Source organism: Schistocerca nitens, chromosome 8 (genome assembly GCF_023898315.1).
Source record: "Schistocerca nitens isolate TAMUIC-IGC-003100 chromosome 8, iqSchNite1.1, whole genome shotgun sequence".
Classification (NCBI taxonomy): domain Eukaryota; kingdom Metazoa; phylum Arthropoda; class Insecta; order Orthoptera; family Acrididae; genus Schistocerca; species Schistocerca nitens.
Window position 1 is genome coordinate 216,232,201 of NC_064621.1, and position 20,637 is coordinate 216,252,837.

General features: G+C 40.4%; 2 protein-coding genes across 2 annotated transcripts in view; both read right to left on the minus strand.

The window, feature by feature from the left end:
- Window positions 1-15,584, minus strand: part of LOC126199380 (2-aminoethylphosphonate--pyruvate transaminase-like) — a 133,877-nt gene extending 118,293 nt beyond the window's left edge. The window contains exons 1-2 of the mRNA XM_049936297.1: window positions 15,439-15,584; window positions 15,223-15,360 (exon numbers count right to left, since the gene is read on the minus strand). Of these exons, the coding sequence (XP_049792254.1) occupies window positions 15,223-15,360; window positions 15,439-15,463 (163 nt within the window). The 5' untranslated portion in view covers window positions 15,464-15,584. The remainder of the gene's footprint in view (window positions 1-15,222; window positions 15,361-15,438) is intronic.
- Window positions 15,585-18,418: 2,834 nt separating this feature from the next.
- Window positions 18,419-20,637, minus strand: part of LOC126199057 (probable ATP-dependent RNA helicase DDX10) — a 99,200-nt gene continuing 96,981 nt past the window's right edge. Inside the window, exon 14 of the mRNA XM_049935768.1 lies at window positions 18,419-18,698. Within this exon, the coding sequence (XP_049791725.1) occupies window positions 18,560-18,698 (139 nt within the window). The 3' untranslated portion in view covers window positions 18,419-18,559. The remainder of the gene's footprint in view (window positions 18,699-20,637) is intronic.

Genomic DNA, 20,637 nt, shown 5'->3' on the forward strand with positions numbered 1-20,637 from the left:
TTCTAACAGCCACAGTTACAGGGATTACCTGGTTAAACATAACATAGCTACAGTTGTAGTGGCCAGACCAACCAATGGCGATACTTGCAGCACAGTATTTAAACTTCCTCAACAGTAGGTTGAAACTACTTAATCTACTCCTTGAACGAATTCATAGCAATGCAAGAACAGTGTGTTTTGGCAGAAAAGAGGCTAAAACGTGTGCCGCAGTATTGGGAGGAAGCACTGTACGGCTGTTGTCTTGTGTTATGACATTTCGCACTATAGTAGATCTGACTTCATTCTGTGTGACCTTCATCTACTTCATGTGGAAAGTCACTGACCCCGATGACCCCCCACAAGTACAGATCTCAGTAGATAAGATCACTGACTACTGCTTAAGCTAGAGGGGATGGATAGGGAGAATAAAAGTGATTGTATGTGTCACATCGTAATATAGTAATAAGAAATGCATGTCACAGCTTTTAAGGCTATTGGACAAGTCATGTGGACTTTGAGAAGTGTGGTGAGATGTTAAGTGGCAAACAGTGTGTTACCTAGATAACAAGGTTAGTGGGATGTTAGTAGTTGTACATTGTGCTACATGCTCTCGTGAGATCAAATGGTCTTTTAATTATTGTAACACAGATGTGACCTTCTAGCTTTAATTAAGGATCTAATGGCTAAGAGTTGTAGGGTAAAATAACAGCCTCTGAACCTTGTGGTTCAAACTGCCTAGTAATAACAAAGTGAAATTTTTTTGAAAATATTGTACATTACTGGCCATTTACCGTGAGCTTTGTTGCAGACTGGTCCAGGGTAGAGATCTGGGGACTAGGTCTTCCAAAGCAGAGGGACACTAGTGCTGCCATTACTTTTTGGTCATTCTATGGAAACAGGGCAGTGTAGCATTCCAGATGCCATAGGTAGCCTGTGAGCTCTGAATGTCAGGATGCTGGTTACAGCAACAGGACTATTCATACATTGTGAGACAGACCTGGCCCAGCACCACAAACCTGCCAGCACAGTACTGGGACAAATGTCTTACAGAATGGGCCAAGGAGTTTCTCCACAAACGGGCCACAGAAATGTTGTCAGGAACATGCCTGAGCTGCTATCTTGTACAAATATCCGTGACATTTTAGCAGAGATATTCACAGCCCAGCAGATCAAAGACAACAAGGGAGCTATGCCAGTTACTGCCATGCCATGGGTCAGCAAGTAGTGACCACGAGCCCAGTCATCTGCAAACACCGTACCATCTTTTAGTACCAAGCCCTCCTTCTGAGACTTGAAACCTCTCCACTGGTGAACACCCCCAGGCTCACCCCAGCAACAGCTTGACTCCTGCCCGAGAGGCAACATGTCACGACTGGGGCAGTACAGCTAATCTCCATTCTATGCTGACGCAGGCACTGTGGCGCCTCATGCTGACACTCGTAGAGGACAGACTTACCATTGAAAGGCAACAGTCTCTGCAGGTGTTCCAGTCATCTTTTGTGCAACTGGTGCCACTTGCATACAGTGTGGTACACCTAACTGGGTTGTGTACTGATAGCTGGCTTCGGGTGACAGCATTCTGGGAAGCAAACATCAGGACCCACTGACTAGTCGCCAGCTATCACCACACCACGCACCCAGAGAGGCACGGCTGCCACACCGCCACATCTGTGCGTAGCTGCACGGATTGTAATGAAGTTTTTGACTTGTTCGTGTTGTTTTCCTAAGCTGCCATCAGCCTGCACCCTCAACACGGCCCATCGCCTATGCCCAGTCCAGTGCAGAAGTAGTCCGTCACATCCATGTCTACTTCAGTTCTTTGCCGTAGTTCATCAATCACAGTGACCAGCAAGTGCCGGAATGCCACTCTCTTGGCAACCCGTGACAAGATGTTTTCAATGGGTGAGAGACCAGGAAAAACCTTTTGGCCACACCACCAGTGCACCAATCTCTGTGCCGATGTAGGTCAGGACACTACTTGTTGAAAGAGAACGTCACGGAGACCTCAAAGATAGGGCAGAGTCATTGTCAAAAATGTAATGGCTGCTATCCAAATTACTGGCTATGTAAATCAGATGTGATTGCACCCTATACTGTCAAGCGAAGTGCTGTGCCCGTACGATGATGACAGATGCAATCTGGCGACTTTTGTTCTCCTTGGAGCCTCCACACATGTATGTGCCCATTGTGACACTCTACAGTCAACCAGTACTTGTCTGAAGAGACAATGTGGGGCATCCCCCCATGTCCAGTGTTGTCAGTGGGTACACCACTGTCAACACACCTCTCTCTGCTGCCACATCGAGGGAAGCTGCAACAGTAGTTGCCGTAAAGTCCGTGGTGGCCGAGCATCGCCACATTGTGTATATGGATACTTAACTTACAAACATACCCACTTCCCACTCACATTACATGACACAGCTGAAAAACCCACTGATGACAAGCGAGTGAGCAGTATGTGTGTCCTCTTGGATGCTAGTCATGTGAAGCTGCTCAGATCCTGCATAATATTGTGAATGGCCCTCCTGACCCCATCAATTCCATATTCTCATGACGGTCATGGGATTGTGACCGAAACAAGTTAGCAAATAAGCAGGATGAGAAACTGCATTATTAGCAGGTCACAATTCTCACATATGGTGGTGATGTTTCTCCTGAGGTGTAATACAAGCTCCTCACAAACAAACAACATTCAAATGTGATTGCTATTGCTTATATGCAGAATGTATATGGCTTTACTCCTTCCTGCTTCAGGCAGTTATGCTCAAATAAAAATCATTTGCATATCCAAGTCTTAGGTACTCTTCATGCCAGTTTATCATTGTTGTGTGTCATCTTCATTATGTTACAATTTTAATGACCAGTAGCATGTTATTTATGACAAATTTCATTAAGGAATGAAGACCTTATTGATAGGTAGTACTTCTAATAGATCTGAACTGATGCAGAACTCTTGGGAGACACTTTGGAGACCAAGCCCAAGCACGGCTTGGGGCACAACTTTGTATTAAAAAGATCGCACCCAAGAATACAAGGTGCTACCCAAAATATCCAAGAATTTCAGTGTAAAAATCATAAAACTATACTTACTGCATAATGTCCTTCATCACCTTCAATTTAGTCACCTTGCACATGTATATAATCAGCCCAGAATTGTTCCCATTTTTGGAAGCACTCCTGGAAGTCCGCAGGGTGAAGGGTGTTCAGGCCACTTGCAATTCCGCTTGGATGTCTTCAATTGAGTCAAAAGTCGCCTTTTCAACATGATTTTCATCTTCAGTAACAAGTAGAAGTCACGCAGGGGTAGGTCTGGCAAGCAGGGAGGGTGGGACACTGTTGATATATAGTTTTTGGCCAGGAATTTCTGCACAAATAGTGAGGTGCTTGGGTGTGTTGTCATGGTACACTAACCCAGTCTTTCTTTATCCACAAGTTTGGCCCTTTGTACCGAAGATTTTCCCTGAGTAACCTCAAAACCTCACAGTAAAATTGCCCCTTGACAGTCAGACCATGTGGAATAAACTCCTTATGCTCTATTCCCTGAATGTTGAAAAAATGATCAGCAATGACTTCATGTTGCTGTGAACTTGTCAAGCTTTTTTTGGCCTTGGAAAAGATGGGGTTTTTCCACTGTGATGATTGCTACTTTGTTTCAGAGTCACGAACATCTACCCAAGATTCAACACCTCTTTGAACTGTGGATAACAATTTTGGACACACTTGAATTCTTTGTTGCAGTTCAATGTAAGTCTGAATCCTGAGGTTTAGTTGGTCAACGCTGAGAAGGTGAGGAACAAACTTCACTGCAAAATCGTCGCATGTTCAATTCATCGGCTACAATTCATTGACACCGTATGACAGCCCAAGTCTGTTACAAACACTGTAAATTGTCTGCTTACAGTCTTCATGAGTCATGTTGTGTTCTTTATGATCAGTTCCAGTGTTGTGCATGTTGATGGTCAACCCAAATGTTTATCATCTTCTACAGATTCTCAGCCTTCCTCAAAGTGCTTGAACCACTCAAATATTCTTGCTTGACTCAGTGAACTCTCAACAAATGCTTCTGTCAGCATGAAGTGGTTTCAGCTGCATTTTCTTGAACTTGAGACATAATTTGATGCAAATCCTTTGCTCCCTCATATTATCCATTTTGCAGTTCACGGAAGCACTGAAACACATTCTGACATGCACTACAACAACTCACAACTGCACACACCAAAGAACACAAAACTGTGTGCTGCAGAAGCTAAGATGTACCTTGAGATGACTAGCAGTGGAATGCTACACTGCTACTGGTTTGACTATTACAATGAAATTCTTGGATACTTTGAATAGCACCTTCTATGTCGGGCTGCAAGTTTCTCAATTCACAAGCCATGTATTGCTCAAAAATTGCGCTCATTTCGTATGAGAACAATGTGCAGACATCTCGCTACTTCTTCCTTGTCTGGTGCTGCCTTCTGCAGTCATCTACATCTACATCTACATCTACATCTACATCCATACTCCACAAGCCACCTGACAGTGTGTGGTGGAGGGTACTTAGAGTACCTCTATCGGTTCTCCCTTCTATTCCAGTCTCTTATTGTTCGTGGAAAGAAAGATTGTCGGTATGCCTCTGTGTGGGCTCTAATCTCTCTCATTTTATCCTCATGATCTCTTCGCAAGATATACGTAGGAGGGAGCAATATACTGCTTGACTCCTCGGTGAAGGCATGTTCTCGAAACTTCAACAAAAGCCCGTACCGAGCTACTGAGTGTCTCTCCTGCACAGTCTTTCACTTTCATCTCCGTAACGCTTTTGCGATTACTAAATGATCCTGTAATGAAGCACGCTGCTCTCTGTTGGATCTTCTCTCTCTCTTCTATCAACCCTATCTGGTACGGATCCCACACTGGTGAGCAATATTCAAGCAGTAGGCGAACAAGTGTACTGTAAGCTACTTCCTTTGTTTTCCGACTGCATTTCCTTAGGATTCTTCCAATGAATCTCGGTCTGGCATCTGCTTTACCGACGATTAATTTTATATGGTTATTCCATTTTAAATCACTCATAATGCCTACTCCCAGATAATTTATGGAATTAACTGCTTCCAGTTGCCGACCTGCTATATTGTAGGTAAATGATAAAGGATCTTTCTTTCTATGTATTCGCAGCACATTACACTTGTCTACATTGAGATTCAATTGCCATTCCCTGCACCATGCGTCAATTTGTTGTAGATCCTCCTGCATTTCAGAACAATTTTCCATTGTTACAACCTCTCGATACACCACACCATCATCCGCAAAAAGCCTCAGTGAACTTCCGATGTTATCCACAAGGTCATTTGTGTATATTGTGAATAGCAACGCTCCTATGACACTCCCCCGCGGCACACCTGAAATCACTCTTACTTCGGAAGACTTCTCTCTATTGAGAATGACATGCTCCGTTCTGTTATCTAGGAACTCTTCAATCAAGGCACACAATCGGTCTGATAGTCCATATGCTCTTACTTTGTTCATTAAACGACTGTGGGGAACTGTATCGAACACCTTGCAGAAGTCAAGAAACACGGCATCCACCTGGGAACCCGTTTCTATGGCCCTCTGAGTCTCATGGACGAATAGCGCGAGCTAGGTTTAACACGATTGTCTTTTTTGAAACCCATGCTGATTCCTACAGAGTAGATTTCTAGTCTCCAGAAAAGTCATTATACTCGATCATAATACGTGTTCCAAAATTCTACAACTGATCGACATTAGAGATATAGGTCTACAGTTCTGCACATCTGTTCGATGTCCCTTCTTGAAATCGGGGATGAACTGCGCCCTTTTCCTATCCTTTGGAATGCTACGCTCTTCTCGAGACCTATGGTACACCACTGCAAAAAGCGGGGCAAGTTCCTTCGCGTACTCTGTGTAAAATCAAACTGGTATCCCATAAGGTCCAGCGGCCTTTCCTCTTTTGAGCGATTTTAATTTTTTCTCTATCCCTATGTCGTCTATTTCGATATCTACCATTTTTTTATCTGTGCGACAATCTAGAGGAGCTACAGTGCAGTCTTCCTATGTGAAACAGCTTTGGAAAAAGACATTTATTATTTTAGCCTTCAGTCTGTCATCCTCTGTTTCAGTACCATTTTGGTCACAGAGTGTCTGGACATTTTGTTTTGATCCACCTCCCACTTTGACATAAGACCAAAATTTATTAGGATTTTCTGCAAGTCAGTACATAGAACTTTTCTTTCAAATTCATTGAACACCTCTCGCATAGCCCTCCTCACACTACATTTCACTTCGCATAATTTTTGTTTGTCTGCAAGGCTTTGGCTACGTTTATGTTTGCTGTGAAGTTCCCTTTGCTTCCGCAGCAGTTTTCTAACTCGGTTGTTGTACCACGGTGGCTCTTTTCCATCTCTTATGATCTTGCTTGGCACATACTCATCTAATGCATATTGTACGATGGTTTTGAACTTTGTCCACTGATCCTCAACACTATTTGTACTTGAGACAAAACTTTTGTGTTGAGCCATCAAGTACTCTGAAATCTGCATTTTGTCACTTTTGCTAAAACAGAAAAATGTTCCTACCTTTTTTAATATTTCTATTTACGGCTGAAATCATCAATGCAGTAACCGCTTTATGATCGCTGATTCCCTGTTCTGTGTTAACTGTTTCAAATAGTTTGGGTCTGTTTGTCACCAGAAAATCGCCAAGAGTTGGTTCTCTATTTAACTGCTCAAGGTAGTTTTCAGATACTGTGCTTAAAAAAAATTCACTTGATTCTTTGTCCCTGCCACTCGTTATAAACGTTTGAGTCTCCCAGTCTATATCTGGCAAATTAAAATCTCCATCCAGAACTATTAACATGGCCGGGAAATCTATTCGAAATATTTTCCAAATTTTCTTCAGGTGCTCTGCCACAACAGCTTCTGAGCCAGGGGGCCTATAGAGACATCCAATTACCATGTTTGAGCCTGCTTTAACCATGACCTTCACCCAAATTATTTCACATTTCGGATCTCCGTCAATTTCCTTCGATACTATTGCACTCTTTATCACTATAAATACGCCTCCCCCTTCACTGTCCAGCCTGTCTCTGCAGTATACATTCCAATCTGAGTTTAGAATTTCATTACTGTTTACATCTGTTTCAGCCAACTTTCTGTCCCTAATACTACGTGGGCATTGTGACCGTTTATTAATGAGAGCAATTCTGGGACCTTTCTATAGACGCTCCTGCAGTTTACTATTACCACATTAATATTGTTATTCCCTGTTGCATTTTGCCTACTACTACCTTGTCGTGTCTCAGGAGGCAGGGCACAGGGAGGGAATTCTGTAACCTAAAAAACCCACATGTGCACTCCACAAGTACTCCGCTACCCTTGTAGCCGCTTCCTGCGTGTAGTGCACGCCTGACCTATTCAGGGGGACCCTACATTTCTCCACCCGATAGCGGAGGTCGAGAAATTTGCACCCCAGATCTCCGCAGAATCGTCTGAGCCTCTGGTTTAAGCCTTCCACTCGGCTCCAAACCAGAGGACTGAAATCGGTTCTGGGAATGATACTACAAATAGCTCAGATTCCACCCCGCGTGCGAGGCTTTCCGCCTTCACTAACTCTGCCAACTGCCTGTATGAACTGAGGATGACCTCTGAACCGAGACGGCAGGAGTCATTGGTGCCGACATGAGCAACAATTTGCAGTCGGGTGCACCCAGTGCTCTCTATCGCCGCCGGCAGGGCCTCCTCGACATCTCGGATGGGACCCCCCGGCAAGCAGACAAAGTGAACACTGGCCTTCTTCCCTGACTGGTACTGCCTTCTGCTGTCAATTTCTAAAATTATTTCACAACAAACATTAGTGAATGAAACATCTGCTGTTGTGAATGGTTGAGCCAATGTGATTGCACTGACTTAACTTCATGCTTGTAATTTTTTTATTTTATTTTTTCCTGTAATTCTGCTACAAATACATCACGTCCATTACATGAGCAAGAAGTTTTGGAAGCTAAATAGGAAGGAATTGCTCAATAATTCACCTCGTGCTTTTTTCTTGGAAGAATAATTTTACTTTCTGTCATCATTATTTTAAAATTGGAATCTATCAAAGAACTAAAGTAAATATGAAAATTAAATATCGAAGCTTGGTCCTTTTTTAGTATGTATTACTCTTATAGACACATCAATTATACAGGGTATTTCAGAAAAAATGACCCAATTTTGGACACAAATAATTATGAAATATGGAACATGCCAGCACGGAATGTGAGTTGTTTGAATGGCCATGGCCTAGAGTTTCAGAAAATTGCTGTAAGATGTCAGTCAGTGTGTCTTCTCAGTTTGCTGTCAGTCAGTAGTAAGATGAGGACTGCGACAGGGTGCACTCGGCCTCATAGTGCCAAGCAAGGAGCCACTAAGCAAGAAGTAGTGGTTCCATGGCCAAGAAAGCCAACAATGGCCAGGAAACCAGTGGGTGACCCTGTGCCCATCCATACAACATTTGAATGATGCCACTGGCAGCAAATGACATGGAGGTCAGTCAATCGCAACTGATTTCTTTCTTTCCCTTCAATGAGAGATACTTCTTTTTGTGGTTAGGGATGCACAGCATCATAGCCTTGAGCATCCTTACATAGACTACACACAACTATGGGTGAAGTAAGATGAAATTTCACCTCTAAAGATAGTAAAAATATATTGGAAGTTTAATAAAAGTTCTAAAAACAAATATTTTAACAAACAGCTATAAAAGCATATCTCAAATGATAGACTTAACATATTCATTAAATTTCACTTACAATTGTCACCCAGAATATTGAGTTTTTGCATAAGTTTGTATTGTTTCTCAATAAGTTTAATAAACATGGCAGATACACATAACAGAGACTTTAGTCAGCAATAATATATTATCCTTCACTATTTACAAGTCTGTCAATGCTAGGGCAACTTTTCAATACACCAATGGAAGAGATCACGTGGTTTTGAGGCAAAGACCTTGTCAAGCCAAATTTATCTTTTGTGGATGTGAGCAGATCTTTGTACAGGGAGTTGTTGCTGTGTTTGGGCTCAATCATTCCTTTCTTTTCCTTATGTTAGCATGAAGGCACCACTGCTTGTTACCAGTAACAACACAGGATAGGAATGGTCGGTGTTATTCACGAGCCAATTGACGATGAGCAAGTAGAGGTGCACATGTGGCCACTCACCGATTTCTGTGATCTTGGCTTAGAGCACGCAATTCCCACCCACCCAATTTTTGAACCTTCCCCTTAGCAAGTAAATGTAGCACAATAGTGGAAAGATCACAGTTCATTACATTTGCTAGTTCTCGAGTACGTTGATGTAGATCATTGCGGGTTAACGTGTTTAACCAGTCTTCGTCAAATTCCGATGGACTTCCTAAACTTGGAGAGTCACTAATGTCAAAATTTTCCTCTTTAAAATGAGAAAACCATTTTGTTGTGGAGCTCTGGCATTATCCCCACGCATACTGCAAATATTCAGTTTGCCTCTGCTGCTATTACTCCTGTACTGAACTCAAACAGAAGAATACGTCAGAAATGTTCTGATTTCTCCACTTAGCACTCCATTCCTAGCGTCCACAGCTCCACTTATTATCTCCAAAAGACAATATATAAATTCAAATAACCACAGAGTGTGTGACGTAGGTGGGCAGAAAAAGTCTAAACTCGACTGTCGTCATTAGTACTCCAACTGCAGTAGATCGAGCAAACAGGGTCTCAAGGACTGCGATTTTGTCCAAGTAAACTGCTGCTGTATTATGCTGCACTTCATTACGGTTTTCATATGCTGCATCTCACTGTTATTGCCACGAGCAGGTGCACAAGCAAGCTAGCAGACATTTGCATTGCTTATGGAGCAGAGTGCAATTGCTTTGAGTGCAGTATGCTGAACGTTTCCTGAATATAAGACTAACAGACCAATGTAGGATGGTTGAAGAAAAAAGGGCAGTTGAGAATTTGGTGAAGAGCTACACAAGTGTTTTGAAACATCATCTTCAACTAGCTCACAGCTACAGCTCAAGAACTTGATTTCACTCTCTAGCCTGTTCTGAATCTCACAAAATGAAAGTTGCTTGCACTCTTACTGTGCACTCAGAAAGGTACTTTAAACATTCGCAACTACCAACAGTGCACTTATGAAAATCCCAATTACATACAAGAGCGTGGTCACTATGGAAGGTTTTCAGTAAACATCCAGCAGGATTTGTCACTGAGAACTCGGCTGTACCTTTCATATCTCTAATTAAATTGACGAATAATTTACCAATTTCACATGTGATTTGATGAAGCAAGGGTAGCTTCCCTTATAAAATTTTTGAACATGATAAATACTGATAATGGGTGTCAATATACTTATTAGTTGTGATTACAAATGACTGTCATCTTCAAACACAAATATCAAATGGTGTGACAGACACAGTTAATATCAAAAGCAAACAAAATATGCCTATCTCATTTCATGGGAGCAGAAACATTTATTCCTGACAAAACAAAACAAAATTACTGTCAAACATCTGTCATCCGCATGGCAAAGACAGATTGCTACTCACTGTAAATATGACACATTGCATTGGAAACAGATACAGTGAAATGACACTTACATATAGCTTTCAGTCAAAGCCTTCATCAGAAAAGGAAAGACACATACATTGATTCACACAAGTTAGCACACCTCGCACACACCACCACCATTTCTGACAGCTCAGACCATTTGCTGCTGGAGATGGCGGTCGTGTGTGTGTCAGGTGTGCTTGCTCGTGTGTGTGTGTGTTTTTCCTTTTCTGACGAAGGCTTTGGCTGAAAGTCAAATCGTCCCTTTTCATTGTGTGTGTCTGCAACTAAGTGTATCATCTTCATGGTGAATACGATCTATCTTTTCCTAATTTTGTTAATATTCCAATCTGGAGTTTCCACTCTTTGATTTTGCATTTATGATGCTTCCTTTTTGATATTTTTCAGCAGCTGCACTTGTAATCCAATCGGTGAAAGAAGTGATAGGTTTCAGATGTCATGTATTTTATTTCATCTGTAATAGCTGTTTCTGCAATTGTGATATTGGATCCTACAGATTCTGTTCATTGGCAATAATGTTAGTGTGTACTGAACCCAACAATGAGGGATTTAGTATCCTGGCAGTGCTACCAATACTGTATTGCCAGAGACACCCATGCAGCTGAAAGTGGTCATTCACAAGGATCCAGGAAGCAGCTGCATAGGAGATGAAGATTTCACAGGCATGAACAATCACTTTATACCACAGATAAAAAGAGGGCCACTACTATAATACCAGACAGTTGTGATTCTGTGCCTGCACACTGTTAATCCAAGAGATCTATCAGACTACTTCTACAATGTCAAATGTTGCTATAATAATACTTCGACTTTGATCACAGATTCTATTTGAATTTTTGGCAAATGTGCTATTGATAAGCCTTGGCTACAAACCAGTTTTCAAAGTGCATATACTCTTATTCCTGTGGGGATCAGTGTTCTGTCTTAAAATTATTTGTATTTTTGCACTTGTCCAATTACATGCAACTGTGGACCAACTTTAAAAGTTCCTCTTCTTGGTCCTTCCCAGGCCTCTGGGATATATCTTTTTACTCTGCTGAATACATAAATCTTCCTACTTAATTTAGTTGTTCTTTTTACTTGTGTAATCAATGTTGCTACAGTGACCAAGTGGTCACAGATACCATTTTCAAGGTGGACATTCTCAAAGGAGTTGCACCTATTTATTGCCACTAGTTGTAACATATTTCTGTTGTGAGTGGACTTCTGAACTATCTGTTTCAAGTAGTTTCCAGAGAAAGCATTCAGTATTATTCAGTCTCTTGTCAAGCCCACCACTCAAAAATCTGTAGTTAACCAAATTCACAATGTTATGAAAAGGATAAACTGCTACTCATTATACAGAGGAAACAATGGGTTGCACACAGGAAGTCCACAGTCTCGTTTGTGAAAGTTGTGTTTGTCTGAATGTGTACCCTCTTACTGTTTTGCTAGGAGGCCTTGCGGCTGGAAACTTAAATGCATACCTGCCTGTGACTCAACATCTCCTCTATATGGTGAGTAGCAATATATCTTTTTCATAATATTGTTATTACACCATGTATGTATGTATTAAACTGGGGACCTAGAAATGACGGAGCGCTTTGTCCCACCATAGCCCTCAGTGGTTCACAACCGCACAACAGGTCACAGCAGTGCACCCACCCCACACTGAACCCAGGGCTATTTTGCGGTTTGGCCCCCAGTGGACATCCCCACCCGCCACCCCCGGGAACATCTCATACCAGATAAGCGTAATCCCAAATGTTTGCGTGGTAGAATAATTATGGTGTACGCATATGTGGAAATGGTGTTTGCACAGCAATCGCCGACACAGTGGAAATGAGCAGAATAAGGGAACCAACCCATATTCACCAAGCTATATGAAAAACCGCCTTAAAAAACCATTCACAGGCTGGCCAGCGCACAGACCTTGACACTAATCTGCCGGGCGGATTCGTGCCGGGGTCCAGCACGCCTTCCCACTCAGGAAGTAGCGCGTTAGAGCACGTGGCTAGCCGGGTGGGCTTATTATACCGTCCTGGACTTTACATTGTTTAGATATCCAATTCATGTTTGGTGATGATAGTCTCCTCCAATTATGACAGTAAGTTTGGAAACATATGTATTTGTGAGCTGAGAGTTCCTCTAGTTTTGAGTTACATCTACGAAAAGCTTCGTGGAAGATAGGAGGACACAGTCATAAGTTTATGGTAACTCTGGATGATGAACCTTGCCCAAATAATCAAACATGAAGCTTCAATATCTATTTTGGTGGATTGGAGTTTCTTGTCTACTGAATACACTGAAGGTTGATGTAGCAACAGGATGGTGCTGTGCTTCATTACAATCCGGTAATCATGCGATATTTGATTAAGCCCTGAGGCACATATGCACTGAAGGCAATGCTTCATCTCTCTTCCACCTAGACTGGCCTCCCAGACTTCTCAGTTTAACATCAATGGGCTTCTATGCACATTAATTTATGAAGGTCCACATTTAACAAACATATCATCAATTTTGAAGTGCTGGTCACAGGAATTTTGAGAATAAGACAATCAATCATAACATAATAGGAAATGTTGAGAGGGTGTACCAATCATGTCTTTAACAGTGTTAACATCATAGCAATGCTGGAAACAAACATTTCTGTTCACTGTTAAAATATGATCTGAGGAAAGAAGAGTGTTTGGGGAAATTTAATTTCTTATATAACCACCCACAAATAAAAATTTAAAGTTTATCTATCTTTAACTCTTCAGCTTAAAAAGCTATCTTGAGAAAATTTAACAAATAACTGCACCATTTAGCATAACTAGTATTAGATAGTACCAGTTAGATTAATTTGATTCCTTTTGCATTTGTTGGTTGATTGATTGCTATTCTATGGTCATAGCTCCACAATGGTGCATTTCCAGTCCTTGATTATTTGAAAAATCTTGTTTTCTCTAACATTTCCTACCTTTCACTAATCTTATCGGCAGTTTTTTTTTTCTGTGGCCTGTAAATTGCTTTTGTAAATCAGTCCTGGTGACACAGTCAGGGATTACAGCTGTACAACCAATTGAAATCTCACTATTTTAGACCTATACAATATATGGTTGCAGTGCTCACTTACACTTTGGATGAAAGGAAACTTAAATATGCAGTCTGTAGTTTACTACACAATTAAAAATTAGTTTGAGAACTCACATTAGGGGCCAATAACAAAATTAAAGGGAACGAAAACGCCTCAGTTCCATAAATGCACATAATGTAATAATTTTTTACAGCAGAACCACACACCCAAGATCAGTAATATTTAATATTAATGTCTCACTATTTTATGATCACAACAGCTCACCACATTCAATCTCAACATCTCACACCTAATTCAGTTTTTCTGACCTGCAGCAGGGAAGATATGGAGGTGTAACAGACACATGACAGAAGGAATCTATAAGTGTGTGCGATGTATGCAGACCACTGTAAGAGTGTGTGGTATATGCAGTGTTAACCAATGTTTAACTGTTTTTCATGTTATCTAGTTAAATTGTTCCAAACATGTACATATGTAAAAGCATTTTACATACACATAACAGAATGATACAGAGCATTTGTTGAGACATTGACCTAAGACTCGAACGATAAAGGCTCATGCTCTGTCCAGTCATCCTGATTTAGCTTCTCAAAAGGTTTTCCTAAATTAATTCAGACAGAAGCCAGATTGGTTCCTTCAACATGATTACGTCTCACAACCTCTTCTCTCCCTGTTAAGCTTATGCGTATGCCTTCATATGTTTCTGTGTATTACTTGCATTTTTTCCTGCATTAAGCTGACAGAATCTATATCATTGTCAAATGATAATTGGATGAATAAATTACTGATACTAATACCTGGTGGACCTCCCATCATCTAAGAACATATGCACGTAAATATGGATACAATGTGGTGAGCTGGGAGTGTACTGAGTAAGAAAAATACAAAGGCAAGAAAATTTGTTTACCTGTTGAGACAGCAGTAAAAGGCCGCAGTCTCAAAGAAGAAATTCTGGTAAATGAAAAAGCATTACACTGTTGAATAAGCTACCACACTCAGTCTTCATCAGAGGTACAAAGGCATGTGCATGAATGACCCCCCACACACACACACACGTGTGCGCGCAGCAACTGTCATCTCTGGAAACTGAAGCCTGGCCACCATGGATTTCCTATTATTTGTGTAAACAATTATTATTGAGTATTTAGGAATAACAATGAGTGTTTACGCAAATTACTGTGTCAAGGATGTAAAATACATTTAGCTTTGAAAAAAATTCAAAAATGTATTAGGTTTGATAACACACTACAGATAGTTTGCTGGTTAACAGCAAAGAACAACGAGTTACAACATTTCTATCACAAAATACTTAAAGTTCAAAAGCCTAAAACTTCTTGTACATTCTCATCTCATAAACTCTCTGTATTTGCGTTATTGTGGGCAAATATGGGGTAAAAATAATGTTTTTAATCCAGGAAGTAGCATGCATAAAATACTACAATCAATATCAGAACAGCGTTTTCATGTTAATTAATATATATCCAATTCTAAAATGGGATGCAAATGAAACCTTCAGACATCACAGTTCATAACAAGACAGATATTTACATAAATATTGCCATGCAACGTATGCATGATACATTGATAATTTTTGTTTTACCTGTAATTTCCAGAAGAGACTGCCTGATCTCTTTGATAACATTAATAAATTGTGTGTCTCTAGAGCCAAGATCAAATAACATGGCTTCTTTCACTGGTTTGCTACATCCTAGTGGACCTGGGGTGAACAGTTTCTTCTCTGAAGAGGTAAAGGATTTTATGTTATGTTGTATCTCTGTCAAAAATCAGTAATTTTTGCATTGAAAATGAAGCTTACCAATATATGTGAATGTGTTGGCCATGTGTGTAAGAACTGTTCTGCTCTGTGTTTTAAGAAATACTTCACAACTCTTTTCATCAGCAGGATATATGGGGGCAATGCCTTATTAATTGAGACTGGCTAGTTATCTACACAAATGGTGATAACACTGACCTCAAGATCAAGGGCGTACGCTTCTTCCATGTGTCCGTGAATCTTCGCCAACCACAAGATGTGGGGTGTCAGAGTGAGAGGGAAGTTGTAAAGAAGAGGAAGCTAATGGTGTGTCACAATTAAAGCTGCTCAAATCTAGGCCAAGAAACTGCATTTAGGCATCCTAAGATAACTTGTATATGTTCATAACTGTTACATAATATCAACAGATTCTGCATTTGAATATATCTAACTGCTCCTGAGGTGAGCCAGAAAATCCAATTACATGTAAAGTGCAGGTTATTCAATAAATAAATAAATATCTAGTGCTAAGTGTGTATCTGCAAGGAGGGATTTAAAAAAGTTAATCCTAAAATGTGACAAGAGACCACTACCATACATAATTTTTGTTGTGCATTTTCATTTTCTCCTCCTCCTATCCTATCACTTCTTTCCTCAAATTCCAGGCAAATAATTTTTTAATCCGACATCTGTCACTTTCTGTTCTTTCTTCAGGTATGCATGAAGGAAGACATTCTTTTGAAGGATAGACATTCTGTGCAAACTTTTATATCAACAAAGCCTTCCATAGCTTTGGTCTTTTCTGGGAGTAACTGCTATGGTCTATGACAAAGTGTAGGAAAAACTTCTAATCTGTTTTTCTTCGACTACATTTGCTTTATTTCAAATTTCATATGGCACGTCTGCAGGTGAACCAGGAGTTTTCATTAAAAAAAATAAAATAACCTTCAGAAGTGAAAGAGAGTCAAAAACTATTCATGAGAGCCCTAGAGGAAGATAATTCTGAGACTAGGGAAATGAAGAAGGAATACATGTTAATGAACATATCCAAACTACTTTTGTTTTATTAACACTGTACTCTTTGCCCCCAGCATGCATAAATTTCAACAATTAAAAAAAAAAAAAACTTAATAGAAGTTTGAAAATAGGCCTGAAAATCATTTAGAATAAGTCTAATACAATTAACAGATCAGAACGAAAATAGTGTAGATTAGTACTGAAACAATGAATTCACAGAGCCGGTAGATAAGTTTTAGTTGTGTACGAAAATTAGAGACAACTGGATGACACCAAAAGAAAAAAAAAGTGAAGAATGAAAATAGCCTAGCATGCATTTAGTAAAGTAAAAAAGCTTCAGAATTAAGTTTCCAATGTGTGTGAGATCAGTATACATTACCAGTTTTGTTTTATGTTTGACAATGTTCCTGGGCACAATAAATGTTCCCATCTCTCGTCATATGACGGTCCATCCAACATTGGTAAAAATGATTGTTTTGGTGATTCAGGTGAGATGGTGTGAGAAGGCATAATGTTGTGTGCACATACTGACCTCAAAATCTTTGAACACTCTACACTCACTGGTAAACATTACTGTAACACTGCGCACGACCATCTTTTGAAGGGAGTGCTTGGCCCTGACTTCATTTCTATGGATGACAAATTGTAGGTGCATTGAACTGTGCAACTGGATGAGCTCATGGATTGAGAGGATATTCAGTGAATGGACTGACTTGCCCCCCCCCCCCCCCCCCACTTAAATCCTTTCAAACATGTGTGGGATGCATTGGAGAGAGATCCTACAGCATATTTTCATACACACCAACGACCATCCAGCAATTGTGAACCACATTTGTGGAGGAATGGAACATCCTACCACAAGAACTCATTAAAACCTTATGGCCAGCACAGGAGCATGTTGCAGAGCACACATTACCACCTGTGGTGACCACTAACCACATTAAGAACCATGTCCCATCTTTTGTAATGTCCAAGGGACAATCATGGATTGCAGTGACTTCAGTGTAATTATTGTCCTTGAATAAAAGTGTCAGTTCTGTTCATCTTACTGTGTATTTCTTTCCGTTTTCCTCTGTGCTATACTGTAGCAGTTCTTTCTATGGATGGTCCAAGTTTCATCTAGGTATGTCACTTGGGAGTGACATCATGCTAAAGTTAGGTTAGTCCTTAAGATTTGCACAGCAGAGTGCCTCAACATGAAAATAATTCATAAGAGAATACCTTGACTATGGTGTCACACAAAGTTTAGTACTGGATGTATTTCTGCTTTTGATTTTCAAAAACAACCTTCTATGTGATCTCTTTGAGGGAACAGAATTATTGCACCTTAAGATCGTGATTTTAATTTTTTTGGGGTTTATGATGGCCAACAGCTAGTGGAAAGTGCACTGGTCATGGTACTAGCAGGTGCCCAACCTCCACTGCCAACTACTGTATGTTTACCTTTGGTGGTGTATTTTGGTAAAATGAGACATCAGAAGAGAAAGAAATGGAAAAAAAACTTGTAAAATATAAATACAGATGTTCAAAAACAATGTTCTTGTTTAAAATTTTTTGGGGTAAATGACTAGGTTTTCTGTTTGTGTCAAGATCTTAAACTTATTAATAAAAAGCTCAGTAAACAAATGGGTGTTGCTCAGTCACTTCAAGTATAAGAGCTAAAAGACATTATGCATATGAGTTTCATTGGAAAAAAATAAGTATGCAAATGCACAAATTTACAATATAATGGAGAAAGTATTTATGCATTACGTGTCAAATTTAGATGACTCATACACTATATATATGTAACACCCTAACTATTGGTTACAGAATTAGAATGTGACCGCATGTATTTTTCAAGTAATGTCACTAACGTGTTGTGTCGTACTATCATTAATTTGTGGGCTGCACTTTTGACTGAGTTAACAATGGGTCTGAGGTGTATATTATTTGAATAAATTTTTGGCTGTGATATTCAATATGGTAAGATTTCATTCTCAATGAGAAGTATGAAGCAAAAAAGGAAACACACAGTTGCAGAAAATTATTGGGTAACCATAAACACAAATAATTTAATGAATTTCAGACCGACTATTTACAGACATTTAACAAACAGTTCAACATTCAAAATATTTTCTTGTGTACATCAGTCACCACACTGTTACTTATAATTCCACACAAACTGTCAGCTTCTTAGAAACTGCAGAGCTAGATATTCAGCATCTTCCAAGCTTTCTGGTAGGTGATTGGCTTTCTTTACTTTCTTCACATTACCATTGTTACATTCAGGAGACATTTTTCTCTTTCCAACTGTTGTTTTTGATCTGGAATAAAAGATATCAACAGCATTTAATATTTAAACGTTATCATACAACCAAATTATTTTTCAGTATGTAGAGTAATGTATGATTAAAAAAATAAAATCATTGGTAGTGGCCATTTTCACCGTGAAGTGTAAATCATTTTCCTTACTACAACATTCAAATGGTTAGAAGCCTATTTAACAGCACTACCATAATTTTTGTTCTTCTCCCCCCACCTTAGATGCCTTTTTCATCCAAGGTACTGAATGGCTATCAGTTGTACTGTCTTTTTATAACTACACTACTGGGCATTAAAATTGCTGCACCACGAAGATGACGTGCTACAGACGCGAAATTTAACCGACAGGAAGAAGATGCTGTGATATGCAAATGATTAGCTTTTCAGAGCATTCACACAATGTTGGCCCCGGTGGCAACACCTATAACATGCTGACATGAGGAAAGTTTCCAACTGATTTCTCATACACAAACAGCAGTTGACCGGCGTTGCCTGGTGAAACGTCGTTGTGATGCCTCATGTAAGGAGGAGAAATGCGTACCATCATGTTTCCGTCTTTGATAAAGGTCGGATTGTAGCCTATCAACATTGGGGTTTATCGTATTGCGACACTGCTGCTCGCGTTGGTCGAGATCCAATGACTGTTAGCAGAACATTGAATCGGTGGGTTCAGGAGGGTAATACGGAACGCCGTGCTGGATCCCAACGGCCTCATATCACTGGCAGTCAAGATGACAGGCATCTTATCCGCATGGCTGTAACAGATCGTGCAGCCACGTCTCGATCCCTGAGTCAACAGATGGGGACATTTGCAAAACAACAACCATCTGCACAGTACAGTTCGATGACGTTTGATGCAGCATGGACTATCAGCTCGGAGACCATGACTGCGGTTAATGACAGGAGCGCCTGCGATGGTGTGCTCAATGATGAACCTGGGTGCACGAATGGCAGAACATCATTTTTTCGGATGTATCCATCATGATGGTCGCATCCGTATTTGGCGACATCGCTGTGAACGCACATTGGAAGCGTGTATTTGTCATCGCCATACTGGCGTATCACCCGGCGTGATAGTATGGGGTGCCATTGGTTGCACGTCTCGGTCACCTCTTGTTCGCATTGACGGCACTTTGAACATTGAACGTTACATTTCAGATGTGTTACGACTTGTGGCTCTACCCTTCATTCGATCCCTGCGAAACCCTACATTTCAACAGGATAATGCACGACCGCGTGTTGCAGGTCCTGTAGGGGTCTTTCTGGATACAGAAAATGTTCGACTGCTGCCCTGGCCAGCACTTTCTCTAGGTATCTCCCCAATTGAAAACGTCTGGTCAATGGTGGCCGAGCAACTGGCTCGTCACAATACGCCAGTCACTACTCTTGATGAACTATGGTATCGTGTTAAAGCTGCACGGGCAGCTGTACCTGTACACGCCATCCAAGCTCTGTTTGACTCAATGCCCAGGCATATCTAGGCCGCTATTAAAGCCAGAGGTGGTTGTTATGGGAACCGATTTCTCAGGATCTACGCAGCCAAATTGCGTGAAAATGTAATCACATGTCAGTTCTAGTATAATATATTTGTCCAATGAATACCCGTTTATCATCTGCTTTTCTTCTGGGTGGCAATTTTAATGGCCAGTAGTGTATTAATTTTCTCTGAAGACTTTAGAATTTGTGTACGTTTGCTGTAATCACACTGTCATTGCTATTTGAATTATACTATGTTGTTACATTTGAAACACGTTCCACACATGACATTGGCAATGTGACTCTCTCTCTTTTATGCACATAATTTGCTTCTGCCATTGGTAAAACCAGAAAAAAATTACTTGAAATTAAGAGCAGGATGGTTATCAACTTTTACACGTGACACACTGTATGGGAGAGAACTTCAGTGAGAAATGTATGGCAGCTATCACAGTGCAGGAGTTG